The sequence below is a fragment of the Coccidioides posadasii genome, chromosome 1, assembly GCF_018416015.2.
Source record: "Coccidioides posadasii str. Silveira chromosome 1, complete sequence".
Classification (NCBI taxonomy): Eukaryota; Fungi; Ascomycota; class Eurotiomycetes; order Onygenales; family Onygenaceae; genus Coccidioides; species Coccidioides posadasii.
The window spans coordinates 6,591,540-6,618,383 of record NC_089407.1 but is presented as its reverse complement, the minus strand read 5'-3'; the positions used below and the strand labels follow the sequence as shown (position 1 = coordinate 6,618,383).

Here is a 26,844-nt window from a genome sequence, read left to right as displayed (position 1 = left end):
CTAAGTGAAGATTCTCTTCCAACGTGTTGAATATGCGATATGATTGAACGATGAAAGGCTCGACTAGGCCTTACCCCCATTCATTGCCACATGAGAGCCATGGACACCCCCTTAAGGTGCAACCACATCTTCCCGGCAAAAGGTGTGACTGCCGACTACGAAACACAGCAATGTTCTAATGTGGCCGGTTCCTACAGGAACTCGTCCTCAGGGCACGATATCCTGGAATATCCTGACACTTGCGATCTTGGCCAGCCACCGTCGGTATTACAGCTTTCTTCAACCGACCCCTTCGTACAAGCCCCCTGTGGATCAAACAGTGTAACTCTGTTTGGACAATGTCTCTGTATAGCCTTAACTATGCATGTGGATTCTAGACACGGCGCACTTTCTCATTTGAAATGTTGTAGGCGTAATCCATACGGGGATTTTGCCATGGATACCTGCGCCACGACTTTGCATTAGATTTTGATCTTTCATTTTTCCTATTAACAAGATGGTCCAAGTCTCAAAGCTAAAAGGAAAACATAGGTACCCCTTTTAGGACATGATCTCGTTGATTGCCCATAACTGGTTGCAAAGATGTCCAAACCGCTTCCGCCAGTACCTACCTTGAAGGTATCTGAACGATTTTCGGATGAAATTCAGATACTGCCTCCGTCCTCGCAGTTTGACATCGAAGAACCCGCAGAGCCCACGAAGAGATCGAAGAAAGGATGGCCTTTCAGACTCGCCTTCTTCGCTCTAGCGACTGTGGCATTTGCCAGTGCCCTCGACGCGACCAGTCTCTCAGTTGCTCTCCCGGTATGTTCATAGGCCCAAGATATGTATCCATTTTCAGTGTTGATCCTAATATGTGTCTTGCTTGGGGATAGATCATTGCAAAGGAACTTGGGGGAACAACACTTGAATCATTCTGCGCTGGGGTTTCGTTCCTCTTAACTTCGATTCTATTTCAGCCGGTTCACACTGCGTTGTCGGATATTTTTGGCCGCAAGCAAATTTTATATTGCTGCATTGTTCTGTTTGGTGTTGGCTCGCTCATCATCGGCTTTTCCAGGGACATGAAGACGTTGATTGCAGGCCGTGCTGTCCAAGGCGTTGGTGGAGGCGGATTAGAAGCCCTTTCGGAAATAATTCTCACTGATATCACCACGCTCGCAGAACGTCCACTCTATCTGGGTATCTTGAGCTTTGTTTGGGCTGCCGGCTCAGCGTTTGGTCCGTTGATTGGCGGTATGTTCGCAGAGCTTGTTTCCTGGCGCTGGATTGCCTGGATCAACTTGCCAATCCTAATTTTCCCTGTTGTGCTGGTACCACTATTTCTGCGCTTAAAGACAATCCCGGAATCGCTGAGAACTAAATTCGCCAAAGTCGACTGGATTGGAATAGCCTTGTTTATCCCCGGCCTCACGCTCTTTGCTCTGGCTATTACGTGGGCTGGGAGCTTGTACCAGTGGACTTCTGCCGGTACGGTTGTGCCGCTAGTATTTGGGATACTGCTATTGATTGCGTTCGGGGTGTACGAAGGGTATTCGAAAACGCCTCTGCTTCCTTACTGGCTTTTTACGGTCCCCACTCGCTGGGGTGCATTGCTCGGAGCTTTCCTACACGGGCTCGTTCTTTACACGGTTGTGTTCTATGTTCCAATATACTTCGAAGGTTCTCTCGGGCTAGAACCCATATCTGGTGCCATCACTGCGTTACCCCTTTCTGTGGGCGTCTCAATTAGCGCGGTCGCTACAGCATTCGCAATTGAATACATTCGCCGATACACATGGGCAGCTTGGTCCGGATGGCTCCTTTCGACGGTGGGAATGGGGCTGTTTATTTTATATGATTCACACACTTCGGTTCCGAATCGGGTGGGTCTGCAAGTTGTTGCTGCTCTTGGATTAGGGATCCTTTTCCCAGGACTTGGGATTCCCGTCCAGGCTGCGAGCGATGAATTACAGGCAGGGATTGCTATGGGGACATTTGTTTTTGCTCGTCAGCTGGGCGCCGTCATAGGTGTTGCACTAGGCTCGGGTATCTTTGCGAATAAGTTTGCTGCCGAGATCAAGAACGTCAACCTACCGGGGCCGCTAAAAGGCCTAGCAGATGGATATGCGGCTATAAGCATGATCCCAACCCTGAAGACTTTAGACCTACCTAGAGTTGAGAAGTTGGTTATCCTTGACGTGTACACCGATGCAACAAGAACCGTATGGATCACTATGACTGTCATCTCTGGAATTGGGCTGCTCACTTGCTTCGCCATCCGTGAGTTGACTTTGGAGAGGACGGAGACCGGTAGACAGGCTTTTGAAGGGTGATGTGTTGGGAGTCTGATTTCATTCCTTTCTTTTCCTTTTCTTTTCCGCAATATTCAACGCCGAACTTCGATACGGCCTAGAATAATAGATGTGAGACCCCTTTTTTACGTGAGTCCTTCCAAAGACTGAAACCCCGGAGAAGGTGCCGGGCCCTTCCAGTCCGACGTGCAATCTGAGACCAGCGAAATGATGTATAGACATCCTCAACAGCTCAGATCGTCTCGAGCCTTTGAGAGCCGGGGCCGAGGGGCAATTTGGCAGGTTTCCTGTTCGGCAAGCAGGCCGAGAATCTTGGAAGACTGGGTTCCGATCGGCCGTCGGTTTAAAAGGCCTACGGGAGTACGGAGTAGTTATGGACTATACCTGGCAAGTCAAGGGATCCTAAATAAGACGGTTAGATCATGTAAATCTGAGCAGAGCCTGAATTCCTGGGCCTTGTGTATTTACTAGCAGTCGCTTGATAGCATGAAACACATTGGCTTGCTGGAAAAGCGATAAGTTGCTCAGGTGTGAGAACAATAGCAGGCATTGGAACCAGTCTCCGTGTTGTAGAATGGGGTGGCTTAAAGTTGCTGCCGAATATAATAACGTATATGCGCAGTGCTAGAAACTTTGAAAAAGAAAAAAGAAAAAAAAACCAAAGTCCGGGGTAACTACGGAGTACTGGCCGAAGTTTGCCCTTGGTACTCTCGGCCAACTGGCATTAGTTAATGCGGCAGTTACAGAGTATGCTGCGTCTGCGGTCGGTTTCATCAGAGCGTGCGGACCATCCTGAAGCCCGTCCAGCCATGATTTTCAAACATTAGTGCTGCAGATGTCGAAGAGAACGATACATGCGAGTGGGTTTGATTCGCCAGCTCGAGGAGAAACCATCGATCCATCAGTGGTTGCATTGAAGAAATTGAAACGATATCGAGCATGAAGGATCACAGAGCTCAACCGCCGCGCAGGTCTCCTACTCAACAGTGCTGCCATTATTGGAGCCGTTGAGAATAAGCTCGCTCGACGGGAAGTGCGCACGCGAGAGAGACAGAGACAGAGAGATAGAGGGCGAGAGAGATACGTTAGTTATGTCCCTCCATCTATCTGCGCAAGGCTTTGAGAACGTTCGACAGGGGCGGTCATTTTGCTAGAAAGGGTTTTCAAGCTTGGCCCCCGGGGGTCGTTTCGCGACGAGTTCCGCTGTCTTTTTCCTTCTCACCATCGACAGTTATCTGACCCATATCTACGGAGTCGTCGCTGTTACTCCGGTGCCTTGCTTCGAACAGAGAGCCGGGAAAGCGAGAGGGGAATTGCAATTGAATTCTGCAAAGTCAACTTCCCAGCCTCGTTGGCGTGTTGAGTCGGCACCTCAGAGCGTCCACGGAGAACCCGTAACTAACGAATATCCGGATTCTTGATTGGCCGGCGACGTGGAAGACGGCGCTGGTGCTGGCGATCCCGCGATTTTGTTGGTGTTGCGCCGTCGTTAGTCGTGCCGTTCGAACGGCTAAGGCGAACAGTGGCGGTTCAACCGCACAGGGGTCTTCCTTGTCGCCCCATGCGCAAAACCCTCCACCTCGACCTCGCAGAAGCAAACAACCGGTTTGAGCACAAGGGCCAATGCAGGAGTCGCTTTGTTTTTCCCAGCAGCGCAATAGCTTATCACACAAATGTTGGTCAAGTGGACTGGACAAGGCTGGATAAATTTTCGTTTTGTCCAGTCACAACCACTGCACTGCACAGCCGGCATGGCCCAAGCAGCACGGGAGTTGGCGAACTCACTAGGCTGGCAGCTCCCTCTCCAGCCTTTTAGGATGTGGGTTTGCAAAGAGTACCAGCGGTCAGTGGGTTTCTGGCGCTGCGGTTAGTGAGGATACTGCATGACAAGGCCCAAGCGCACCCATTCTGCTGTCCTTTGCCCTTCTGACACTCTTGGTGACATCTCCAAGCTGTTAATTTTAGCACTGGCTTGTTAGTCGATAAATGTGACGATCTCTCGTCCCCGCTCATCGTCAGGCTGTGATCGCCCTCAGCGTGTGCAATCTATATTTGCTCCAAGCTCCAGGTCGAAATTTCTTTACCCCAAGCCGCTCTGCTTGCTGAACCCCGCCCAAACTGTCGCTGAAAGTCTTCTTGCTCGCTCCCAGCGCCCAATTACAGTACTCCACGGCATGAATCCATCACTATAATATTTGCGCTGGATCCTTGCCTGTGCGCAAACTCAACAATCCTGTCGTTTGTGAGGAATGGAGTCACCGCCGGAGCCAAGCTCACGACCGACGATATCGCAACCCGATGCCGTCTTCTCACGGGGCCGGAACCCCGACCTTTCGCGGTCGCCATATGAGCGGATTCCTTCGGTTGACGATACTCGACACCGCCGTACTTCACATTCGATCAGTCCAGAGAGAGCCCTGCATGCCAACCCATCCAGCATGGTTGGCTTAGGACTTGGTAGTTACGGCGATGCATTCAGCAATGTCTTCGATAATGGATCCGATCAACGCTCCCGCAATCAATCGTCCTCGTCAAGCAACGCTCTTCATGGACAAGGCCGCGACTCACCGGATGACTTAATCCATACATCACGAAATACCCCATCTGAGGCCTATCTATTATCTTCGTACCCTATCCATCTCGAGAGTTCGCCTACCTTAGTGCACAACACCCCGACGTCGAATCCTCCAGGCGAAGGCGGCAGAGGTAAATAGAAATCTATCAAGTTAGAGATGCGATCAGCTGACACAGGAATGCAGGTCACTCAGGCAATATTAAATGTTCAAGTCGAAAGAATGTCGTCCAACGACGCACCTCATGGTTGTCCATCAGTATCTTGATCCTCGCATTTTACTCTACTGCGTTTTCAGGCATATACCTCGTCGTCGCATGCGTCAAACCGCGCTACGGAAGACGCGTCGGAACGGATGGCGGACTATCACCGTCTACAGCGTCATTATTAAGTGCTCTCTTTGCTAAGACGATCGAATTGTCGTTCGTGACTGTGTTTGTGGCCTTCCTAGGACAAGTGTTGAGCCGCAGAGCTTTGGCGAAGCGATCTCCCGGTATTTCTATTGCAGATATGTCGATGCGGAGCTGGATAATGCAACCTGGCACCCTTTTAACTCACTGGGAAAACGTTCGTTATTCCGCCATGACTATTTTGGGCATGGCCGCTCTAACTACTGCATGGATGGCAATGTTATATACCACTGCAGCTGAAACACTGGGTGAGTCCTTTTCCTACGAACAGTCATACGTTGCCGCTCATACTCCCTAGTCTCACCAAAACTCAAATTTGGACCGACCGAAGACACCACGCTGTATGGTCAGGTAGCGTCGAAGTTTGCAAATAAAGACTATTTAGCCAACAAATGTTTGACACCTATTACTCCTGAGATGGACCCGTTAGAGTACGGGGGCACCTGTATGCAACTTACGCATGTTGGACATAGCTACCACAATTACCAGCAGTACCTTGCCGACTGGGCAACTATATCACGGTCCGGCAATCTCAGCTCCCGCGCTTTATCGGAACGGCCATATCCAACTGGGACTTGGTATGATAATACCACTGTTTCTGGAGAGTGGATCGATGTCCAAAATATGACAGAACTTTCGAGGAAGCACGGAAGAATGGTCAACATTGCTACTGCTGCCATGCCGCATGCTGGAGTATTCATAGCCTCAAGAGATCCCCGTAACAAACTGCGACAGCCATCTGACTTCGCCGGCTTTGGAGAATTCTACATTTCTGCTTCAGTGGCGTCTCCTGCTATCCAAGTAACTTGTGTTGGCATGACTGAAGATGAGCTGACTCCGATAATATATTCGAAATGGCCCTATGCTCAGAAACTCAACTTCTCAGCTTGGCCGGCATCTGCGCCGAGTGATATTCCTACTTCCCCTGATATGCTGAATGAAACAGTTGTCGATGACATATTTGGATTTGGTAAAAAGGGAGATCAGCAAGCTCCCATTTTTCCAAGACTGCCCGCACCCTATAATACGATAGTGAACGGTTCCGGTCGCTATCCGTTACACTCTGTCTATCTACTCGGCGCGTCACCTCCATCAGAGACGAGTTCACCATATGTGCTTTGTAGTATTAAGGGAGGGACCACATCCAAATGCTCAACCCAATACCACGCTGCAGCAAGTGGGGGTAAGATGGGGGTTAACTGCGAGGACAAAGATGACGAATTGGCGTATCATCGAACGGCACATAAGTCTAAGCCCTTTTTGATCGATCCCGATTGGAAAAATGTAGCGTCGAACTGGGTGAACTCAGTCAGTTTAGGAACAGGCATTACCGACGGGCATTCGAGCAACGCTAGACTCCTCATGCAGCTAACCGGAGGCTTTAAGAATGAGACCAAGGAGTACTCTCTCAATCCTCGATTACCCTCATTGGCAGAAGCGTTAGCAGCCATGGGAAGCTCAACTCTCTTAGAAAGCACAGAAGGTGCCACTTTTTCCCAGTACTGGGAGTACGGTGAAAGCCCGGTAATTGAGGATGGCAAGACTGTCTACGAGGATTTCCCGGCTACTATTCGCGTCAGCGAATACGCATCTGGCGGCACATATTCCTGGCAAAAGATTTTCTATATCGTCCTTGTCCATGTGTTTTTGACCAATCTTGTTTGCCTGGCGTACATGTACTTCGATATTCGGGGTACCCAGGTAACCGACTTCACTGAACCCCAAAATATATTTGCCTTGGCGCTGAATAGCCCATCGAGTGTTCGATTACAGGGAGCCTGCGGTGCCGGGCCTGAAGGCCGTCAGCTTAGCGAACGGTGGAGGATAGAAATGGATGAAGACGACGAACATTATTACATTACCGGAAAAGAAGGGCATGAGAGATCCAGGAATCAGGCACCTGGCCACGATGCTGCTGGTGATGTCGAAGGATCGCCCCAGAAATCCTCACTTAGCCCAGCTGTGGCCGAGTATCGAAAGCTTCAAAAGTCGAGGCATTCGTTTACCCTATTGTCGTGATCTGACAGTCTCACCCTTCTACACTAACTGTCCCTTATTATACCCCTGAAAAGTGCTATACATTTTCATTTTCATTTTTCATTTTTCTTTCATTTGGGGTTCAAGGTGAACATTTAACTATATCCATGGGGCTCTTGTGAGGGCCAAAGATTAAAACGATTACGTGACGGTCACAAATTTTATGATAGCAGCAGCGAGATATCTGTTGTCCAATACTATTATTCCATAATTATCCAAATCATCACCACAACATAAATACCTGGTGCTGGATTCATCTAAACCCTGCATGCACATTTGAAGTGTGGCCTTACTCATGGATCAGCCCGCCCTGCTGAACAAAGGCATTGGCAGTGAAGGAAGGCAGTCGAAGTCACAAGGATGAGAAGTAACCTCATCATCGGACAGGGAGTATCGACTGTACGTGGCACTTGACAGCGAAACAGGCGACCTTCCTTATCAAAAGGCCTTTCGAGAGTATGTGAATTTGTACTCTGCTTTGCTGAGGAGTGATGCTGTTATTGACTTATTTTGAAATTGCTCACGTTTGAAAACACTAAATTATCGAGTAAAATTATAATATTTGATATGAAGTACGGAGAACGGAGTATTATTTTGACTTTTCCAGGGGTATGAGAGCGGAGATGATTGCCGCGAAAGTACGCAAGTCAACCAAAGACTCGGCGATAGTAGAGGGTGTGGTACGGAGTAAAGGCCTTGAATTAGAAACGGGCACAATCACCAAAAGGCGAAGACATGGACCATTGGGGCATGTTCCCCTGGGCGGCTGGTCAAGGATCATCAATCAGGTTAAACTGCGCGTCTTGGCGCGTCGGCAAGCCGCGTCGAATATGAAGGCCTTCAGCCTAGTTCCTCCTGCGTACTCTGCAGGACGTTCCAGGACTCTTCTGATAGTTGTCCCGACGGCATTTTTCTATCCCGCACTCCCCTCAAAATTACTGAATGTACTAACCATGATCCCTGTCCTTGCTTTAATGGGCGTATAGGACTCTGTGATAGGGTGGGAGCTTGCGAGTCGAAGCTGGACATATACTTAGCTTGTTTCATTCCCGACGAGGCGCAGAAGAGCATGTTTTCCGCTTGCCGGTGATGTTTGCAGACATAACTTATCTCTCACAACGGTGATGGCCTGTTTGCTAGTGAAAATTGTGTGGGAGCTCTTTTGTCTATTATAGGTTGCCTGAAATTTTCTCCAAGATTGGATGAAGGGCACGCCTGAGTTCGACTGCGGTAACTGGGACACCTCTGGTGTACACAGAATACAGTAACACTTTTCTGTCTGTGAATGGTTGCAGGATAGAGCGATATGGAGGACTCATCCCCGTATCTTGTCTTCTGCACGACTTCCCAGCGCCAGGAGGCCGTTTGAGACAGGGTCAATTTGCACGACAACCAAAGTGATAAGGCCTTCAAATGGCTAATGAGTTTCTATATGGCAGACCAGCATTCGGTCCCATTTCCACTCATCAAAGCTTGATTTACCCTGTAAGTTGGGCGTGATCGTCTTGTATCTAGGGGCTCGGGTCTCTCGACCTTCGGCTCCCTTTGCACGGTATTGGTTTTCCCGGTGAAGCTATGCCGCAAGAGGCCAGCGCATACCCGCGGAGAGTGAGTTGCCCGATTTGGCAACTTAACACGACACTTCTCGACTGGCTTTAAAAACCCCCTCCCTCTTCAACCTCTCTTCATCACCCCCTATCTTCACTCGGAGCTCCCTGGAACCCCCCATCCTTTCGGAACCTTTGCCAACTACAGCACAGCAGTCCACGTTGACGAGACCGTCAAATTTTTACCCGTACGGGTGGCTGCGAAGTACCTAATGCTAGTGAACTTCTTCTAAAGCGGGTACCTGGACCATCGACTTGATTATAGTAGCCATGGATCAGACAGCAGATCTTGAGAACCGGCAGCTCTCACCAGCTAACATTGATGACAATGTAGGGTTATCTCCCACCTCAAAAAAGGTCCTGGGGCATTGTGCAGTGAAAGTTGTGACCTCTCCAAGCAAGGATTTTCGAACTCTCATTGCCCGTCCGCCCAATTCTAGTCTTGATGGCAACTCTAGTTTCCATTTTGCCCGACCCACCCACCCAGCGCCTAGTTTCTCGATCAGACCGCTGCCGCGAGCCGCGAGAGGAGATGGCGGAATTGGGAGAGGGATCTCGGTCCCTATAGCGGCAAACATAAGTGCCATGAGTAGCATGGAACAGAACTCTAGCCAAAAGTGAGTTTATTGCACCGGAATTTCTGTCTGGTTTTATGGTTAACCCCGTTTTTCTTAGTGATATTACCCCAACGGTGGAATCTACCGAAGGTGATCTCGGTAATGAGCCATCATCCACCAGTCCGCAGCCGCAGTTTGAACCAATGCAGGCATTTGCAGCCACACAGAGCTGTCCAAACGCTAGCCCAGATACCAATCTATGCATTGATTCTCAAGCACGGGAGGCAGAGCCTCGTGTAAGGAGCAAGCGTATCGCCAACAGTTTAACCAAGGAAACTGGTAGCTATACGCCGTCCTTTCTTCCTTTATTTGGCGCAAAATTACTAACATAAATCGTTGTAGCCCCTCTTATGAGACATGAACTACCAGAATCTGTGAGTGACAAAGACAAAAATAACACAGTTGGGCCCAAGATTAAATTTCCCTTTAGAAGCTAGTTATCTTTATGCCTCCAGATGAGTGACTTGTCTGGAACTTTGGTTACTAAATTCTCTTTATCCACTTTCACTCAGTTGGCTCCAGCTGGTGCTAATAATCATTGGGAATCGTTCTTGTCAAGGTTCGCCAATTGAGTCGTGCAACCTCTATATCATCCAACAACAATCCTATGCATACCAGCGAACCGAGACTGAATAGGGAAAGATGCACGTCTCACAATGAACGATCCGCTCGGTCTTCATCTACATCAGGGTCTACGACATCCAAAATTTCAAAGCAGCAAAGGCTACGGACTCCAAGCCGTCTAAGTAAGGATACTGGCAAAACCTCAAGCCTTCCTTCCCAACCGTCTGAAGAAGATTTGTTTTATCTTCTGATCCACAGATTAAAGAAACGCGATCAGGTAGAAGCGGCAACTGCGGCATTACGGGAAGAAACGGAGAAGAAGCTTAGAGAAGTCAATGAAGAGAATGAAGCGTTGAAATCCCAACTGAGGGAGGCAGAGGATCGTTGTCATGCACAAGAGACGCAGAATACCGCACAGAGGAACATTATAGAGAGGTGGAAGGTCAAGCTTGGAAAGGTTAAGAGTCTTGTGGCCATCATTGGAAATGATCATGAGATTCTTCGCAAAGATGGACACTTTCTCAAGTCAGCACAAATCGCACTTGTCCGGGGGAAGCATCAATTGCAAACAGATTTAAGGCACCTGAAATGTGGTACTGACCATTTGAGCAAGGCCATAACCCAGCAAAGAGCCGAATTAGCCAGCATGCAGGCTAAGTTCACCGTACTGGAACAGTCGCTGGCCTTGAGGGACAACAGACTGGAGAATAGCGAGAAGTTACTGGAACGAGAGAAGAATCGTACCTCTACACTCGAAGCATTTATCCGAAATCATTCAAATAGAGGACTAAAACAAATAGCGCTACTCCAGCAAACTCAAACCGAAACCGCCTCCAACGTTGGGAATCTTGCTGAGAGAATCAAGAATTTGTTAACAGAATCACAGTCCACCATCAAAGCGGAGCTTGGACTTCAGTTAAAGCCCTGCCTAGAAATTCTGGAAACGCTCAGTAAGCCGGAATCCATTGACCTGGCCCAGTTAGCCCAAATCGACAAAGCATTACGGGATATTTCTATGAAGTTCGTTCCCTGTTCCTTTTTGTACGGAAAGGAGACTTACTGGGACCAGGGTAGATTCTCAGAACCAAAAAACAGAGCTCCACGCAGCCAGTGGTTTCGACGTACAGAATCAGCAAGCCTCCAGAATTATCCAACAACTTAGTGATATGCGTGTCTTCTTTGAAGAATCATTTACGGCTTCGATCAAGCTAGCTGACACCAAGCAAACTAATGGAATGTTACAGGAAAAGGTAAAAATTGCAGAAGCAACTTTAGCACAAATCAACGTTGAAAATGCCATTTTAAAAGAGACTGAAAGCATCCTTCGAAATGATGTCAGCGCTCTCCAAAAGGAGGTAGAGTCCTTGCAAAACCAGCTAGCCGATGCTTGCCAGTCGTCTGAAGATCGCCATGAGCTATCCAAACTCCGGATACAGTTTAAAGAGATTTCTGCAGTATTGGATGATGCAACTGCAAAACTGAAAGCAAAAGAGGAGGAGGTGTCCAAGCTTGAAGCCGGTTTATCTGAGACCAAAAGTAGACTCCAGAATTCTGAGACGCAGATCGTGAACCTGGAGACCGAAAAAGCGAAGTTTGAAAAGGACACAATCAGTATCGAGAACAGGGTCAGGGCTGAATTTACGAAGGCAAGTCTGCTGTCAACAGAGCAAAATCGCGCATGGTTTGAACAGCAATTGCATCAAATTAAACGTGAAAAGGCCACTGCAGAGAAAAGTGCGAATATGCTCAAAGAGCAGACAGCGCTCCTGAAATCAAAATTAGTGTGTAATTCCACCATAGCCGGCGGAAAAATTGCTAACAGTAACCAAGGCAGCTGCTGGAAGCTCACAAAGTGAGCTTGAGATTACTGTAAGTCTATGCCTTCCATGCATTTATTCTGAGCTAACGCAACTTTCAGGTTACAGAAAACGCAAAGATGATAAACGATTTAGAGAGTACCCGTCAGGAAGAAATCGCAGACCCGGATGAAGTGGTATTCAAGTTAAAGGACGAGAAGGCTTTTCATGCCATGGATGCTGAAGAAGCGAAGTCAAGTCTCCAAAGAGCTCTCGCAGAGAATGCCAAAATGAAGATAGAGTTGGTTGAAGCGCAGAGCTGGATGGAGAGCTCCTGTCAATTATCTCTCCTACAAGAAAAGTTCGACCTCATGCGAGACGAGAGCGTTCAAAAGGATGAAAACATAGCGTTTCTAACGAACGAAATAGCGACGCTCAAAGACAATGCAACCGTTATAGAAAGATTGCGGGAAGAAGCTGCCCAAGGAACGCTAGAGCTTAAAGACTTGCGGAAAAAGCTAGAGGATGCCCACAAGGAGAATATGGAATTGACTGAACGCCTGAAAAGTAGAGATGATGATACTGCATGCCGGACTGCAGAGTTGGATTTGTCCAAGCAGGAAGAGAATATGGTTAATCTTCACCAAACCATACAAGCAAAAGATAGCGAATTGCGAAAACTGCAAGGCAGGTTAGATCGAGAGGAGGAATCGTTGACAAAGATCGAGGGTCTATTACGCCAATTTAGTATCCTTGGTGCTAATGATCTGCTAGTGCAGTCATGGGTCACGCTTGAAAGGCGGTTGTCATACTTTGCTCGTTTGCAGGAATCCAGCAAGATGTTACTGGATGCCGACACTGATGAAGTATCTCTCCAAGGATCAAAAAGCACCGGGAAAAGAAAACGCATCGCAAATTTGACCCCAAGCATTGAAAGAAAAACTTCGCCTCGGTGCTCGACCCCTGGGTACAAGACAACTAGAGTTGTATACCGTAAAGAAAGCATTAGCAGGAGTATCTCTTGCTCTCCTTTGAAACCTCAGGTGCAAAAACGCTCCGCTTCTAAGAAAAAACACACCCGAATTACCACGCCGCGCATTAAGCCCTTCTCCCAAGTTCAGTGGGATCTCGATGGTCGACGCAGTTCACCTTCGCAGAGTATTGATTATTTGAGCAATACCCCAGTGTATGAAAGCTGGAGGGTCGCCAACATCCCCCCGTCGACACCAAAATTACAACTGGGCAATAGTAGCACACCCATGACAAAACTTCCACCTAGCCCAATCAAAGACGTGAAGGTTGAGTCGCACATGATTCATCGTAATTATGCTGATGAATCTCTGCATGCTCCCCAGGAGAAGAACCAAAACCTAGAAGAAATAAAAGGGTCGAGTCAGGCAGAAAAGGGACAAAAGCTACCTAAAAGCATTCTTAAAGAACGCGCACTGCCAGCCCTGGCCGGGAGAGAGGACAATGAAGTGCACACTTCGTCGAGAATGGAAAGCCAGATGACTAAAGAAGCAGGGGCGCCCGCAGTTCCTAGGCGCCAGACACGCGCTTCCTCGCAATATTTCAAGTCATCGGACAACCCGAGCACCATTTTATCGAGTAGCCGACATATATGGGCCATCACACAATCAGCGGAATCATCTATGAGTTATAGAAGACCTCGGCGGTATGGAAGGAAAAAAGGTAGGGGATATAAATATTCTCTACATCCGGGTAGCACTAACCCGAAGCAGGAGAACTGTACAACAATAGATTCAAACAAGATTATCCAAAATAATGGGCGGAGAATAAAGAAAGTTTGACCGGAAACCCAGACCACACACGAGAATTCGGCTGACGGTAAGGAGCATTAATATATTGCTACATGGAAAATTCTGCATTTCAAAGGTATGGTGCTTGCATCGGTTAAAGTAAAAGACCACAGGAGGGAGACTTCTGGTATTTGAAATAAGATATATGAGTAACTTCCTATGAAAATAACAACGCCGTCTAGAATGCCGGAAAAGAGGTCTGACAACACAGAAATATAAGTACATAATATACATACATATACGCATATGTAGAGGTGTGTTTTCCCCTCACCACAACCCCAAAAACGCCCGCCAAGTGTATCATTTCATTGGATGCATTCAGGTAGTCACGAATCAACGTGGCCCGACAGCGTATTTCGTCAGCGAGGGCATGTATCTCGCATAGGCATTCGAGATATGACTGTAAAGTATCGCAATAGACGTATTTCGAGCCAATTATCCAGCGTACATACTGCCCATCCCGCTTTCCGCCGTTGTGCACATAGACTCGATATCGGCCCTGAGACCTCGTTCGATAACCTCGATACTAGACGAATACAGCATAATCGCATGTCTATTTGCCGCCGCGCCTGGCTTCCAAGAATAGTACCTTCTTCTTCACGACGGGATCGTATTTAAGCATGCTAAGCGGTCTGCTTGCGCGTGGTCGGACAAGGGTCTTGTAGTAGCCGGTCATGGCCATGCTGATAAGGCGAACGGCGATGGTGCGGGACTTGGCTAGCATGCAAAAAACACATCAGTATGGGATCGATCAGGTAACTAGTTAAGCCTGACCCGGGAAAAACTTGGAACGTCGCCGGGAGAAATGCGCCGGGAAGTCATTGCTTTACCTCTTTTGGCCATCTTTGTGATGGGCGGCCCGGGAACGGTACGGGAAGAGACAAGATCGGCAATTCTTATCAACTAGACGGAACGGAATGTCTCCTCTAAGGCGCTGCTCTCAACTCCACCTGAATTCGGATAGCAATTGAATGACCAAATACAGTGTATCGACCATGCACGACCAGGTGTAGGTTTTCTGCGATGCTCATGGAATGCTGACTAACCGTTAGGTATTTTCTCTCTATCACGTGACAAGCACCCGAGCGCTGACGGTCTGCAGGGCGAACTCTATCCCAACGTCCTCGCATGAGCCGATCCATCACCGCGGAGTTATGGTGAACACTCTAATCAGCCATTGGTCCACACAAATGAGTAGGGATGTCATTGTCAAAGGCCTCACATTGGAGAGGTATCTGGGTTGGTCTCTTGACTGTCCACTCTTGACATATCGAGTATTCCCGGCTTGGAGAGAGGAAAGATCCTCATAGCCTGCTGTTATATGCAAGTGAATTCCTGTCCACCTGTTCTTCCAAACTACCAGGAGAAAAACATATGAATCAGCAGTTTCCTCTTCAAATAAGATGTTTCTATCCTGAATAAAGCTTTGTGGTCACATAAATTGCTTATGTACTCCCCATCTTATGTGCTTGGTACCTCCTTTCAAGATCTACGGATTCCTTGACCTCTCTTGAGCTGTTGGGGACCCTTCCGGTTGCGTTTTCATTTTAATGCCTTCTGGCTAGGTTTAAGTTATTCCATCTGTGTCGTCGGAGACATCCCGGGAGGTGAACCTCGCTGCGTTTGTTCCTAATTCTCCTTTTGTTGATACAATTTTCTTTCACCAAGACTTTTACTTCAACTCCTGCCTTACTAGGACTTTTCGATGCCAATTTTGTACTCTTTCGAAAAAGTTCTCACATATATCAGCTCAACCCCTCCTTTATCTGTTGTCTTTGTTGTGATCTTCTCTCCAACTCTTGGGGACATGCCTAATTTTACATGACGGGACTCCATTTTACTATGGATCTGAGGTTTCTGCCCAGTCCTGGTTCATGGATCTCCATGGCGTCAGCCTTTTCTTTTCTTTGACAAATGGTTCGTAGTATATTTAGCCTTGCAACGATCTTTTCAATTTTTCAATTTTGTCAGGTTTTCTTGTCTAAATTACAACTATTTGGTATAAGTTTTCAAGCGGTCCTCAAGTTGGTATATCCTTGTTCCTCAGTTTCATTAGGCTGTGTCTTGAAGTCTTTATTCCCTGATTACCATTCCTCTCAGAGAACATCTTCCTCATCACAGTTTAGCTCGTCCTGCTATTCTAGGAACTTAATCTATTTGATTGGCCATGATACCCACCAAGTGTACAAAGAGTTGAGTGAATACTTCTTGTTCCGTGGGTGAGGAAGGGTGATCTAAAGTTTCATTTTGAGCTTAGATCGAGTATCACCGAAAACCCCAAGCCCCCAGCTTATCCCGGAGCTTACCTCTCCTCCCTGGCATCAATCGGGGAGTGCATTAAAACTCAGAAAAAACAAGTCAAGGCGGTCTTTTACAGGAAAACATCGGGAGCCCAAAAGGCACACTTCTCGAATCTCTACCTCGAGAATCACCCAAGATCAAGAGCACTCCGAAGCAGATGGATCAAAGAGCCATAAGGAGGGCAAAGATCAAGTGTCAAGAGCATTAAACCCCGACTTGAAAGACGAGAAGAGATTGGATGTTGGGGAAGCGAAGAAAGCAGCTAGTCCTGCAGCTCAAGAAAATCCTTTCGAGCAAAGCCTTACGGAACGGAAGTACGCCAGGAAGATAAGTCTTTTGTTACGTACGCAGTCGACTCGAGGTGTATAAACCCCGCTGTTTGGGTTCTTTGATAGAATGGTTAGTGAAGACCCAGAGAATTGAATTTTTACGAGTTTATTTATTTTCTCTTAATTTTTCAATGAAGCACAGTGAACTCTGTATGCATTTTGGTGGTACTCGAGGCTCATGACTCATAGAAGACCCCTGCAGAGATGCCCATCATGTTGGCGGGAAGAGTTGTTCGGGGTTGCCGGAGCGCGCTGCGCTGACCCCAAAGGTACTTCCCCAGGTTCAAAATGTAAGAAGTATGACGGAGTACATCAGAAGCTCCAAGAGGCATCTATTAGTTAAGATATCCAGTTCGTTTACGGAGGACAACCGGCAATTCGAAGTGAAATTCAGGCAACGACCATTGGTTGCTCACGGGACCTCTCACGATTCGACTGGGCATCTAAATATGGACTGAGGCTCGACGCTTTCACTCGCCCCCGAAAGCACAAGCCAAGCACTGCCCCACGCCAAACGAACCAACAGAAATCCCGGTCAAAGCAATGGTGCCAAGAACCAGCTAGTTTGGAACCAGGAGGATGACGTTGTGGTTAACTGGATTGGGAATCGGAAGGAGTTCGTGGATCGGCCATCTTTCCCTGGCTAGTCCGAGATAGTAAGAAAGGAAGAGCCTTATTGTGATCAGTTTAGGCATCATGGTTCAAAATAGATTTTATCGGTTTTGGGTGTTTGCCCCAGGGGGGTGAGGTTTGGGTTCAGCTGGTCAGGGTTTAGCCAAGCGATAACTTCCAACGAGTGATTGGTGGTGTTGGCTGCTTGTTTTCGTTATTACTCCGTACGGAGCACGGAGTACATTTATCAGAGATGCAGGACATACTACTCCGTACTTTGTACATCATATGCACACCTTCTGCAGCTCACGTCATAACTTGAGTATTTTTCTTTCCACCCTTTTTTTTTTCTTTTTTCTTTTTTCGGCTAGGATACTGATTAAGGGTCGCTACGGATGGAGCTATTGATGCGGGATGGAAGACAAAGTAGCAGACAAAGCAAATTTATTTAATAAATGTCTGCAGAGGAATGCTTTTCCTCCAGCTGTAGTTACATAGTTGGGCTGGTAGGATAATATACACAGCGTATGGTACATAAAAGTACAAGTAGGTATCTGGACATTAACAAGAGCAGCACAATGTAACAAGCAACAATGTTGGCAAAATATGCTGCAAAAGACAAGTCTCCTCTTTCTTGTCTCTCTTTATTCTTCTTCCCTTGTCTGGAACTTTTCTCTGTTCCGGACCTTCTCATCAATTTCTCTCCTTGGGGTCAGGGTTATAGACGGTGCCTCCAAACAACCCCCCCACATGTGACCGAGCGAAAAGCGCATTCAGGCGGACGTGATCATTCCAGCTCGCCACCAAAGCAAACTAACCGCCTTGCCAAATAAGGGAATTTTTGCCGGAACGGAAAAAAAATTGGCGTCGGTTGCCCGGAATATTCTTTTGATTAGAGCGTAAAGCTGTTGATAAAAGTTCTTGGATCAATCCCACAATAGCCAGGAACGCTATAAGAAAATATGTTTGGCGTCTTGAAATTGAAGAGTGTCGCGTTCGAATGTGACCCCGAACTAATTCATCGGAGATACTGATGAGGAGTCTTGATTCGAGGACCAGTGTAGTGCTTTTCGAGAGGCTTGACAGACAAGTCTTCTTTGTACAAGGTGCCGCGCAAGTTGCCATCGTCGGGGCGCTTCTGAATGGCCTTGGTTTGCTGGATCGTAAGAGCCTTAGAATCGTCACGATTACCAGGTTGCATCGCGACAGGCGTTTCAAGCATCTGGGGGCCCGCTGGGGTAACGGGCGTTGCAGGTCCTTGCTCAGCGTCACTTCGTTGGTCGTGGACGACAACGCGAGCCTGTGCTTTCTTAATCTTGAGGCCGTACTCAAGTGCACGCATCAATTCAGAGACAGCCTCAAAGTTGGCTGGGATTTCGATTTCGTGGACAAGACCGCGGTTTTTCGCCGCGACGGAGTAGGCTTTGCCGTTGTGGGTGTAGACATATTGAGCCATGTTGGTGACATGGCGAGCGCCGCGTGCGCAAAGAGACTGGCCGGTTCGGAGTGTTGTGTAAGGATGGGCACATGGAGCACAGTGTGAGGCGTGGGCGGCATAACGCTCCATCACGTACCACTCGTCATCGAGCGGTGGGCGGGCGACGGGCCCCTGGGCCTGGGGGGAGCAGGGGGCGACGAAGGACGGCATTTTGAAATGGTACGAGGCCAGATACGATGGGCTAGAGAAGAGCCCCTTTATAGGAGTAGCACTCGGAGGGGAGAAGCGTGCTTCGCGCAGATAGAGGTTTCGCTGCTATGAATACAAAGTATACCACACCTTGTTGCAGACTTCGCAGTTTTCGAGTTCCAATGGAGAATTGCAGATAGAATGCAGAAAATGATTGATCAGCTCTGGAGCAGCGGGGAGGGGTTCGCAGCGGTATTTGTAGCCCCAGGACCATCCATATCTGATGACTGCACCCCGGCAAGTGTCTGCGCACCCAGGAGAGCGCATGAAGCTTAGATCGCCTCCTGACCAATGATGGCTGTGGTGGATGGAGGGTTGGGTGCCTGGGTTAGCGGTAAAAATAGCCCACCGTCATCCGTACGATACGGTCACCGTGCACTGACGTCAGATGATTTGGCGCTTAAACGGACTTGATACGGCGTAACGATACGGTATCCGTCGACAGGCAGATGGTTTCTCCGTCCTGCTCTGCCTTGCAGTGACGCTAAGCCCGAACGGGCGTGGCCGCTGGGCCAAGAGTCAAGACTCCGGGGGGAGTTCGCGGGAGTCAGGCGGCTGCTGCAATGCTGGCTGGTGTAGAGCGCTCTCCACACAACTGACGTGAGCGACCGATACTGCCAGGCATTGAACTGCTGGCCTGCGCTCATGTTTAAAGGGTATTTTGCTCTTCCTCCGGCTGACCCCGACCATGTTCTTGGTGTTTGGCTAGAAGCAGAGAGTTTGTCCCGGGATGGTTGACAATAGGGAGCTTTCGCCAATGATGACACATTTCACTAAGAACCCTAATAATGCTGTCGTTTCTGCAGAAAACGTGAGTCGACAGCATTGCCCAATGAGGACTTGATGTCGGCTGGCGAACGGGTGGCGAGGAGGTGCACCCCAGAGAGTTCGTCCACCCCACTGCGTCAATGACTCAAGCCATCACTTGCCCAGTATCCTCCGATAATCCTGGGCTTGCACTCCTCCTCACTCTGCTCCTTCAAGACCCGCACCCCGCCAGCGTCTCTCCGTTCTGGCCCCGGGTAAGGCTGTGCTGCCACTGGTTTTAGTCTCTGATTAGTTCGCTTGGAGCCACACTTGAGGGCCGAGAGGCTGTTCCAACCTACACGCTGAACAGACTCTGGGGGCTCCTATTCAGGAACGGAGCTGTCAAGAGCGCCTGGCTGTGCACCTCTCAGAATCCTGCCATTACCGTATCATTGTCTTGGATCTGTGGTCGAGGTCGTCTTCGCTGTTGTCCACTTTACCGTTCGTCCAACTGCCCACACAGCCTCATTGCGGCTCGTTATGCGCGCTAATCCATAATCAGCTAGACCGTCCGCTCAACAGCCGCTAGTCCTGTCTAGGGAAAGCTCAGCAAATCAGCCATACCTCCAGCCACATATCCAGCCACAGCCGTCGCATCTGGCGCCAAACTTCATCCCGTCGTGTTCGCTCTCATCCAACAGACACCAACCCAAGACTTTACTCCTTCTTGCAGCCAATGCAATCGCAATTCAATTCTATTTTGATGCCCATACATTGGTGAACCTTTTCCTGATCCACGCTGGTGGAGACCTAGAATTCGACCACCAGAACAGGGGCTGAAAGTGACGACCTGTCCCTGTGGTACCAACCCCTTCTCTGCCTGTTGGTCTATACCAATCTCAATTCCTATTTCCACCATTCTGGACTCTAGCTTGATCATTCAAGGTCAGGGGCTGTGCGTTTTACGATTACCCAAGGCTGATCAGAATTGCCCGAACTTGGATCGTTGACCTTGTTGAGACATCCCCTAATGCCCCTGGAGTTCCATCTGGCGCCCTCCAAGCTTTCTCTTGATAGCGGGAGCGAGTGGTTTATTTTTTTGCCACTACAAGCGGGCGTTTGCCTTGCGGCTTGGTAGATTCCATTATTCACCCAACCTTTGGCCTTTGAGGGTTTGCTCCATACTTTCTTGGCATATATTGTGATACCCGCCGAGGCCAAAACGTCCCCGGCGGATCTTTGTCAGAAGCTGGGTGACACCGTCATGGGCCTTGGAGTACGGATGCCACTTGCTGTTTTTGACGAGCAGGTGAAGTGCCTCTTCCAACAGACCATACATTCGGGATCCTTGTCTCCAACAGGGATAAAGTGATGAGGTCATCGAGTGCATTCAACAACATCATGAACAGAGGGTCTGCCTTGTTGCCTAGATGACTTCCATCTAGTAACTCATGATCCTTCTTTCTTTTTTTTCTCCCTGTCTGCTGCCAAGAAAATACGTTCATTGAGCCGTTTGCACTTTCACGTCAGTGGCAAACCTGTTTTTCCTTTTCTCCCTCTCGGCCGTCTTTGGGGCAACAATCTACAAGGTCTGTTGGTATTTCACTTCGACATCGATGTCTAGTCCTTCTGGTTCTCCAATCACGAGGCTATAACGGCATTCACTGCGGGATACCGTCACGTCACATGTACCGTCACGTCACATGCATGCCATTTCTGACCATTAAACCACCAAAGCCTTCCCAATACAGGCCCCTTGCTTTGGAGCAGCTGTCTCTTTTCCGCGCTCAGTTACGGACTACGCCTTCCCCGAAGCCCAGACATCCCGCTGTTTCTTGGAACAATCCCATTTTTTTTGCTTTGGCGCCATTTCCGTCTTTCTTAGCTCCAACCAATTATCCCTATCAACCTCTCTAGGGGCGGAAATGCAACGCCACTCAGCGTAGTATACCCAATCTTACGACTTTCGGCGCCCTAAGACACCCGGCAGGATAAACCCCCTCCCCTCCCCTAATGATGAGCAGGGATCTCCGTTCATGTGAGGGTAATTGCAAATGCTAGACTCCAAAAGGGAATACCCTACTCCGTGGTGCCGATATATCTCTCCATTCCACAACAGGATTGGCTGAACCCCAAACGCTCTACCTAATTTTCTCCCTATTTCAAGCTTATAGCTGCTGGGAAATCCCAAGAGGGCCAAGAGGGTATTCGAATCTCCATCCTTGTCAAATAAACCAAAATATGTTAAGGATATCAATCACAACTGGAAGGAGTATTTCCATGCAATGTATATACATACGTCTCCAAGCCTCGACGGCAGGATATTACAAATCCAATTCAAACCCTTAGCTCCGTCCCCTCATAACTTCAAAAGACTAGAGTCCAAACAACAAGTGCGCAGCGAAGAAAAACCGAACTGCCCTAAAGTGGGTATATAGCAAAAGGGAAACATCGAATGTAGAAACACGACATAGGAATAAAGACAAAGACTAGATTCGAAATGTTTATAGAACAACTCCTAAAAACTCCCTTCCCTTCACTGCAGTAGATATGTGCCAGGGGAGGACATCGTCACCTTGTGCGTGGAAAATTCCTTTTGTCCTTGCCAGAGTTACGAGGTCACGGTATACACGCAATGTATCCTTCAGCACCATTTCGCTTGGAATGCGGGAGTGAGTGAAAATTAAGTTCACGCACAATGAGGCCAGTCCCTCCGTGTCGCTAGTTCCATCGCGGCGACGGAGAAGGTATCCGCTGGCGAGTGCTGGGTGATAATTGGCTAGAGAAGGTGAGATATTGACGCGGTGGGACAAAGTAATGGACCAAGTTTCCTCTGTTTTGTCAATAAGAATAGTTTCAGAGTCGGCAGGGTCGAGAGATTGTGCGATAGGTGTTTGTGCTTGTTCAGCCGACGATGGGGGAGGAGTAGGTGCGGCAGCGGATGGGTCGGGAGAAGGCATGCTAGGATTTGGAGTCGAGACTGGGGTCGACGTGGTGGGTCCAGTCAATGTACTCGGTTGGAGGGGTGGAGGAGGGAGTTTGAAAAAGAGGCAAGGCTTCGGATTGACACTGAGCAGCGTTAACTCGATTTTAGTGGGCTTGGTTTGGTTATGATGTTGTGCCATAGACACCCAAGCTATGAAAAGGAAGTTAGCCGAAACTTATTTTTAAGGATGGGCATCGCCTTGCAAGGTATTACTGATACCTTCTGCTTCGTCCAACTCCAGGGGTTCATCCTTGACCACCATAACCCGCCAGTAAGTATGGGATTTGCCAATGATATGCCGTGTGACGCTCCATATGTCTGCTCTGATTTCAGAGGCTGGTCTAGAGATGGTGGAGCCCCTTTCACGTAAGCAGTAGGTCATTGTCAACTGATCTCTTCCTAAATTATCCGTCCAGGCAGCCGTGACCCAACGCTGATCGATGCTCTGAGAATATGCAACATGGATAGAATGCTTTTCGGCCAAAGGAGACCCGGAATCTGGTGTAAGCTTGAACGGAACAATCTTGGGAGCCGGTTTAGCCAAAGTGAACGGTGGTGCACAGCCAAGAAGATCAGAGGAGCGGCTTTTAGGAGGACAACGAGAGTAAACTTCGAACGCTAAATGTAGATAATCTTGTTGAGAGGGTACCACAAGCGAAGTTAAAGACGCGATAAAATCTAAGGGAATTATTTGTAAAGCGACCTCGTTAAGCCGAATAGTATGCTTTTCAAAATTGGACACGTATTTTCGAAATAGAAAAAGAAACGCCGTACAAATATCGACGACTGCGGCTTCATACGGAAATGGATTGGCAATATATACGAGTATGTTCTCGCTACCTGGAGGTAAACAGGAAATAACATCACCTATTGAAATATTAGCAAACATATGTGAAGTTCAAATAAGACCCTTACCAAGATGCTCGCATGTAGTTTGCAATCTATTCATAATCGCTGTATAATCATGAATACTTGTGCACTCTAAACCCCATGGAATTAAGCCCTTCGAGTCTTGTGGGCGAGAATGTTGTCCAAGGTTGGCACTTGAATATAGCAAGCCCATCCTAGCAAGAAACGCGTCTGCACCTTCCTCTGCGCTTTCTGGATAGATACAATAGGCAAGGATGTCCTTTTGGCCTTGTGTAGGCTCGAACCCGAACGGCTCCCAGAAGAATATGGCGGGAGGAAGAACTTCAAGCTCGCCTTTCCCACGATGAATCCTTATATGAGGAGGATCTAATTTTGACATCGAACCGACGGTCAGATATCGGAAATCTTTCCGCAGACCTTGAATTGAAGTGTCAACGTCGATGGCCGTATAACGCTTGATGTCAAAGTTACTAAACTTGCCATACCAGCTATCCTTACTTGTAGAACTGAGGGGTAGAGCGTTCTGTTGGTCAAGCCCAATCGAAGTGCGTCTCTCCAAAACATGACTCAAGCTAGACTGGGTGACTTGGTCCACAACGATCTGTGCAACCTGGATCAAATCATCTCTTCGGAGAAGTACTGGGAAACGCCCGCTTGTTGACGTAAAATAACCATCTAAAGTCCAATCGATGGCCCTGAAAAGAAGTGTCCGTAGAAATGACAGCGTATTCGCGTCCATTCCCGTATTCGAGAATTCGGTATTAACCGTCAATGGCTCCAATGGAGACGGCGTAAAGTCTAGGTCCTTGAAGCGCTGGCTATTATCTCTTGAGGCCGAAAGTACGCGGAGACCACGGTTAGAATAATCTAGAGGGGTAGTCTCAGGCTCACTATCGTCCTCGCTAGGCTCAGCAGAAGAGTCTGAACTAGATTGCATGCCACTCTTCAATCGGTCTCTAGACGAATCTTCCATGGGAAGCGCACGCCGTTCTTCATTGCGCCACTCAGGGATACCAACTCTGGGTATATCTGACGGATGCATTTCCATCTGATCGCTCTCGGCGTTGGGGAGAAACCAAAACCTCCCATCCAATTCGTATTTCCCATCCGAAAGACTGAGTTCCTCTCCGAAAGACAAGGGTTCGTAGCCGCTCCTGGCCTTCCGGTTTGTTGGGTGTTTGTCAAATGACGTTGTGGTAGGAATACCAGAGTGGCCTGAGAACAAAATCTTCCTAATAATCGAAGGGCTGAGAGGTTGATGGGGGGTTGCGGGTGTGGGGGAGATAATGTTTCTAGATTCAATAGGTAGGTCCGCCTGAACGTTTTCCTTCGGGCTAGAAACAGCGGGAGGAACCAAAACCACACGGTGCTCGCGGTTCCTCATAGAATCTTTCCTTTCTTCTGGCTCTGCTGAGCCCGCGGGACGCTCAACCGCATCGTGAGATGTGCCGGCAATGTCGAGAGCGTCCCGGTCGTGGGCCCCATGACTATTTTGAAGGCTGGTATCAACTCTGCCCATTGATACATCAATACTGCCTGGGAATGCTGTAAAATCTGGCTCGTCAAAGAAGTTGAAATCAGCCTCTGTGATTTGCTTTGGAGCAAAGTCACCATCAAGCTCATCGAACAAATCGTCATCTGCAGTTGTATCATACATGCCTGATCCAATTTCCAATGCAGTGGTCGTTATATCAACCGGCGGTAACGAATTTGACGTTGACTGACAACCCGCACCTGATATGTTCACATCAGAACGCCGAGATGTATTTTGTGGGTGAGCATGGCTTAAGCTGGACCCGCCAGGAAGAGTCAGTATATCGGAGGAACCAGCAGCAACCAGGCCGGTTGCGGTAACAGCACCAGGTGGAGTTGGATAAACAGCTCCTGCAGACAAATCCGAAAAATCAAACTTTCGAGCCAAACTGGCAAATATTTCTGAGCTGCTGGTTTTCTCCGTAGTTCCCGTAGCCTCAGGTTGCATTCCTTCCGCAACGTGTGTCTCGACAGCCATCTGATCTTCTGGCGATGTCCTGGTAGTCATTTCTGTAACCCACTTTTCAGCCAGGCTCAATGGGTCCAAAGTTGCGGCATCAAGATATTCAGCTCTCTTATCAAGCGCGAGACATTGTTCACTGGAGCGTTTGAAGCATAACCGAGCAGGCCAGAGAAATCTTTTATACGCGATTGACTTTCTATTCTCCCCTGCTGTTCCACCCAACCGAGATTCGAACGGATTAAGTGCTTCCACCTCGATCCATGTTTCCGTGTCTGGGTCAACCGAACCAAGCCCAAACATTCGGAGTCTTACGCAGACAGCTCGTTTCCACTCTCTTAGATGAAGAAGGTTTCCTCCTCCAGGGTATTCGAACTCGCCATAGTCACCAACTGACGGATCCCACTGGGGACCGCTTGAATGTCCTGGGTCTGCTCCGATATACCGACAGAGGGACCCTGTTGGTGCAAGCCATATGTCTTCATGTAAGGACACATCACTTATACTATCAGCACCCGCGATCGTAGATAGTTGCTGCAATCCCCACTGTGGGATGGTACGCCAGGATATAATGAGAGATTTGAAACTAAATTCAATGTTAAGGGTCGAGAGAAGCGATCTAGGCCCCAAGGTTGGGTCGGCGTTAATACCTTGACCAAGCTTTTCGTCAGGGGCTGAGGTGGTAAATAAAGCTCTTTTCCCAAGGGGTATTGCTCCATGTAATTGTGTCGCACGGAGGGAAAGCGAACCCGCAATGGCAGAGGTGAATGCTTTATAAAACGCCGACGACGTCACAATTTCTCGGTTAATCGGACAATCCTCATTTGTATTTGCAAACTTTTGTTGAGACAATGGAGAGAAAATAGTTCCTTGGGGCTCCGCCATAAGGCGCTTAATGAGATATCCGAGTGGTGTAAACTCTGCATGGAATTCTACATCCCAAAATTAGCACACCGTATGACCTAGGATGTTGAGACTACATCAACTTACGCTTAAATGTAATCGCCCCAATTTGAAGGGTAGTCAAGGAGCAGTCACTTTCCAACACAGAAAATGGTTGGAGTTGATCAAATTCACCATTATGTGAAAATACCCACACGCCATTTCCACCCGGAATAGCGTCAACAAGGCATCCTTGGTCCCGTATTAAAAGGATTGCAGATTCAAGTTCGATTGCAAGAGCCGAACTTGGACCCTCTAACACACCAGCGCCAGGGGAAGGTAGCTGATGGGATTCAATGTAATATATCTTCCAGTGTATGGTGGAGTATATTTCCTAGAAATATAAGTCGGCTTTGAAGCAAGAGATCAAGCGGAACGGAGTTAAACTTACGGTCATCCGAAAATTAGTGACCGCCCCCGCTGGGAACTCCATTATGCATCAAGTTGTCCTTATCACCACGACTGGCCGCCATGGAAATTGGGTCGCATAAAGGCATATAAAATAGGAAATGGCGGAGATTCATTTCCAACGCCAAACAAAGCACCTCTGTGCCTATCTTAAAGAATCGAAATACGCTTGGCTTCCAACGTCCTCATAGAGTCTCCGCATGGTCGGGAGAACAGTCTGTGATGTCAGATTGCCAAGGCAGGAAAGGTCTG

At 48.3% G+C, this 26,844-nt stretch overlaps 6 protein-coding genes across 6 annotated transcripts; 3 read left to right on the top strand and 3 right to left on the bottom strand.

Annotated features, from left to right (window-relative positions):
- The first annotated feature begins 546 nt into the window (after positions 1–546).
- On the top strand, positions 547–2,414 carry D8B26_001957 (uncharacterized protein). Its single transcript, XM_003065906.2, has 2 exons — positions 547–804; positions 876–2,414. Exons 1-2 carry the CDS (start codon positions 583–585, stop codon positions 2,313–2,315), a joined length of 1,662 nt encoding a protein of 553 aa, XP_003065952.1. The 5' UTR covers positions 547–582; the 3' UTR covers positions 2,316–2,414.
- Positions 2,415–3,081: 667 nt separating this feature from the next.
- D8B26_001956 (uncharacterized protein) lies at positions 3,082–7,343 on the top strand. Its single transcript, XM_003065905.2, has 3 exons — positions 3,082–5,000; positions 5,054–5,524; positions 5,575–7,343. The coding sequence occupies exons 1-3, from the start codon at positions 4,544–4,546 to the stop codon at positions 7,293–7,295; spliced, it is 2,649 nt and encodes an 882-aa protein (XP_003065951.1). The 5' UTR covers positions 3,082–4,543; the 3' UTR covers positions 7,296–7,343.
- A 1,847-nt stretch (positions 7,344–9,190) lies between these two features.
- On the top strand, positions 9,191–13,708 carry D8B26_001955 (uncharacterized protein; the record flags this gene model as incomplete). The annotated part of the gene is made up of 7 exons (XM_066123691.1): positions 9,191–9,537; positions 9,596–9,816; positions 9,880–9,911; positions 10,097–11,121; positions 11,171–11,882; positions 11,932–11,970; positions 12,020–13,708. 7 exons carry the CDS (start codon positions 9,191–9,193, stop codon positions 13,706–13,708), a joined length of 4,065 nt encoding a protein of 1,354 aa, XP_065979766.1.
- Positions 13,709–14,270: 562 nt separating this feature from the next.
- D8B26_001954 (mitochondrial 54S ribosomal protein bL33m) lies at positions 14,271–14,560 on the bottom strand (the record flags this gene model as incomplete). Its single annotated transcript, XM_003065903.2, has 2 exons — positions 14,271–14,434; positions 14,548–14,560. The coding sequence occupies 2 exons, from the start codon at positions 14,558–14,560 to the stop codon at positions 14,271–14,273; spliced, it is 177 nt and encodes a 58-aa protein (XP_003065949.1).
- A 3,417-nt stretch (positions 14,561–17,977) lies between these two features.
- Positions 17,978–18,607, bottom strand: D8B26_001953 (uncharacterized protein; the record flags this gene model as incomplete). The annotated part of the gene is made up of 1 exon (XM_003065902.2): positions 17,978–18,607. The coding sequence occupies one exon, from the start codon at positions 18,605–18,607 to the stop codon at positions 17,978–17,980; it is 630 nt and encodes a 209-aa protein (XP_003065948.1).
- Positions 18,608–21,657: 3,050 nt separating this feature from the next.
- SSN2 (mediator of RNA polymerase II transcription subunit 13) lies at positions 21,658–26,736 on the bottom strand. The gene is made up of 5 exons (XM_003065901.2): positions 26,576–26,736; positions 26,233–26,518; positions 23,295–26,174; positions 22,599–23,246; positions 21,658–22,529 (listed from the first exon to the last, which is right to left on the bottom strand). The coding sequence occupies exons 1-5, from the start codon at positions 26,615–26,617 to the stop codon at positions 21,898–21,900; spliced, it is 4,488 nt and encodes a 1,495-aa protein (XP_003065947.2). The 5' UTR covers positions 26,618–26,736; the 3' UTR covers positions 21,658–21,897.
- Between the last annotated feature and the right edge of the window lie 108 nt (positions 26,737–26,844).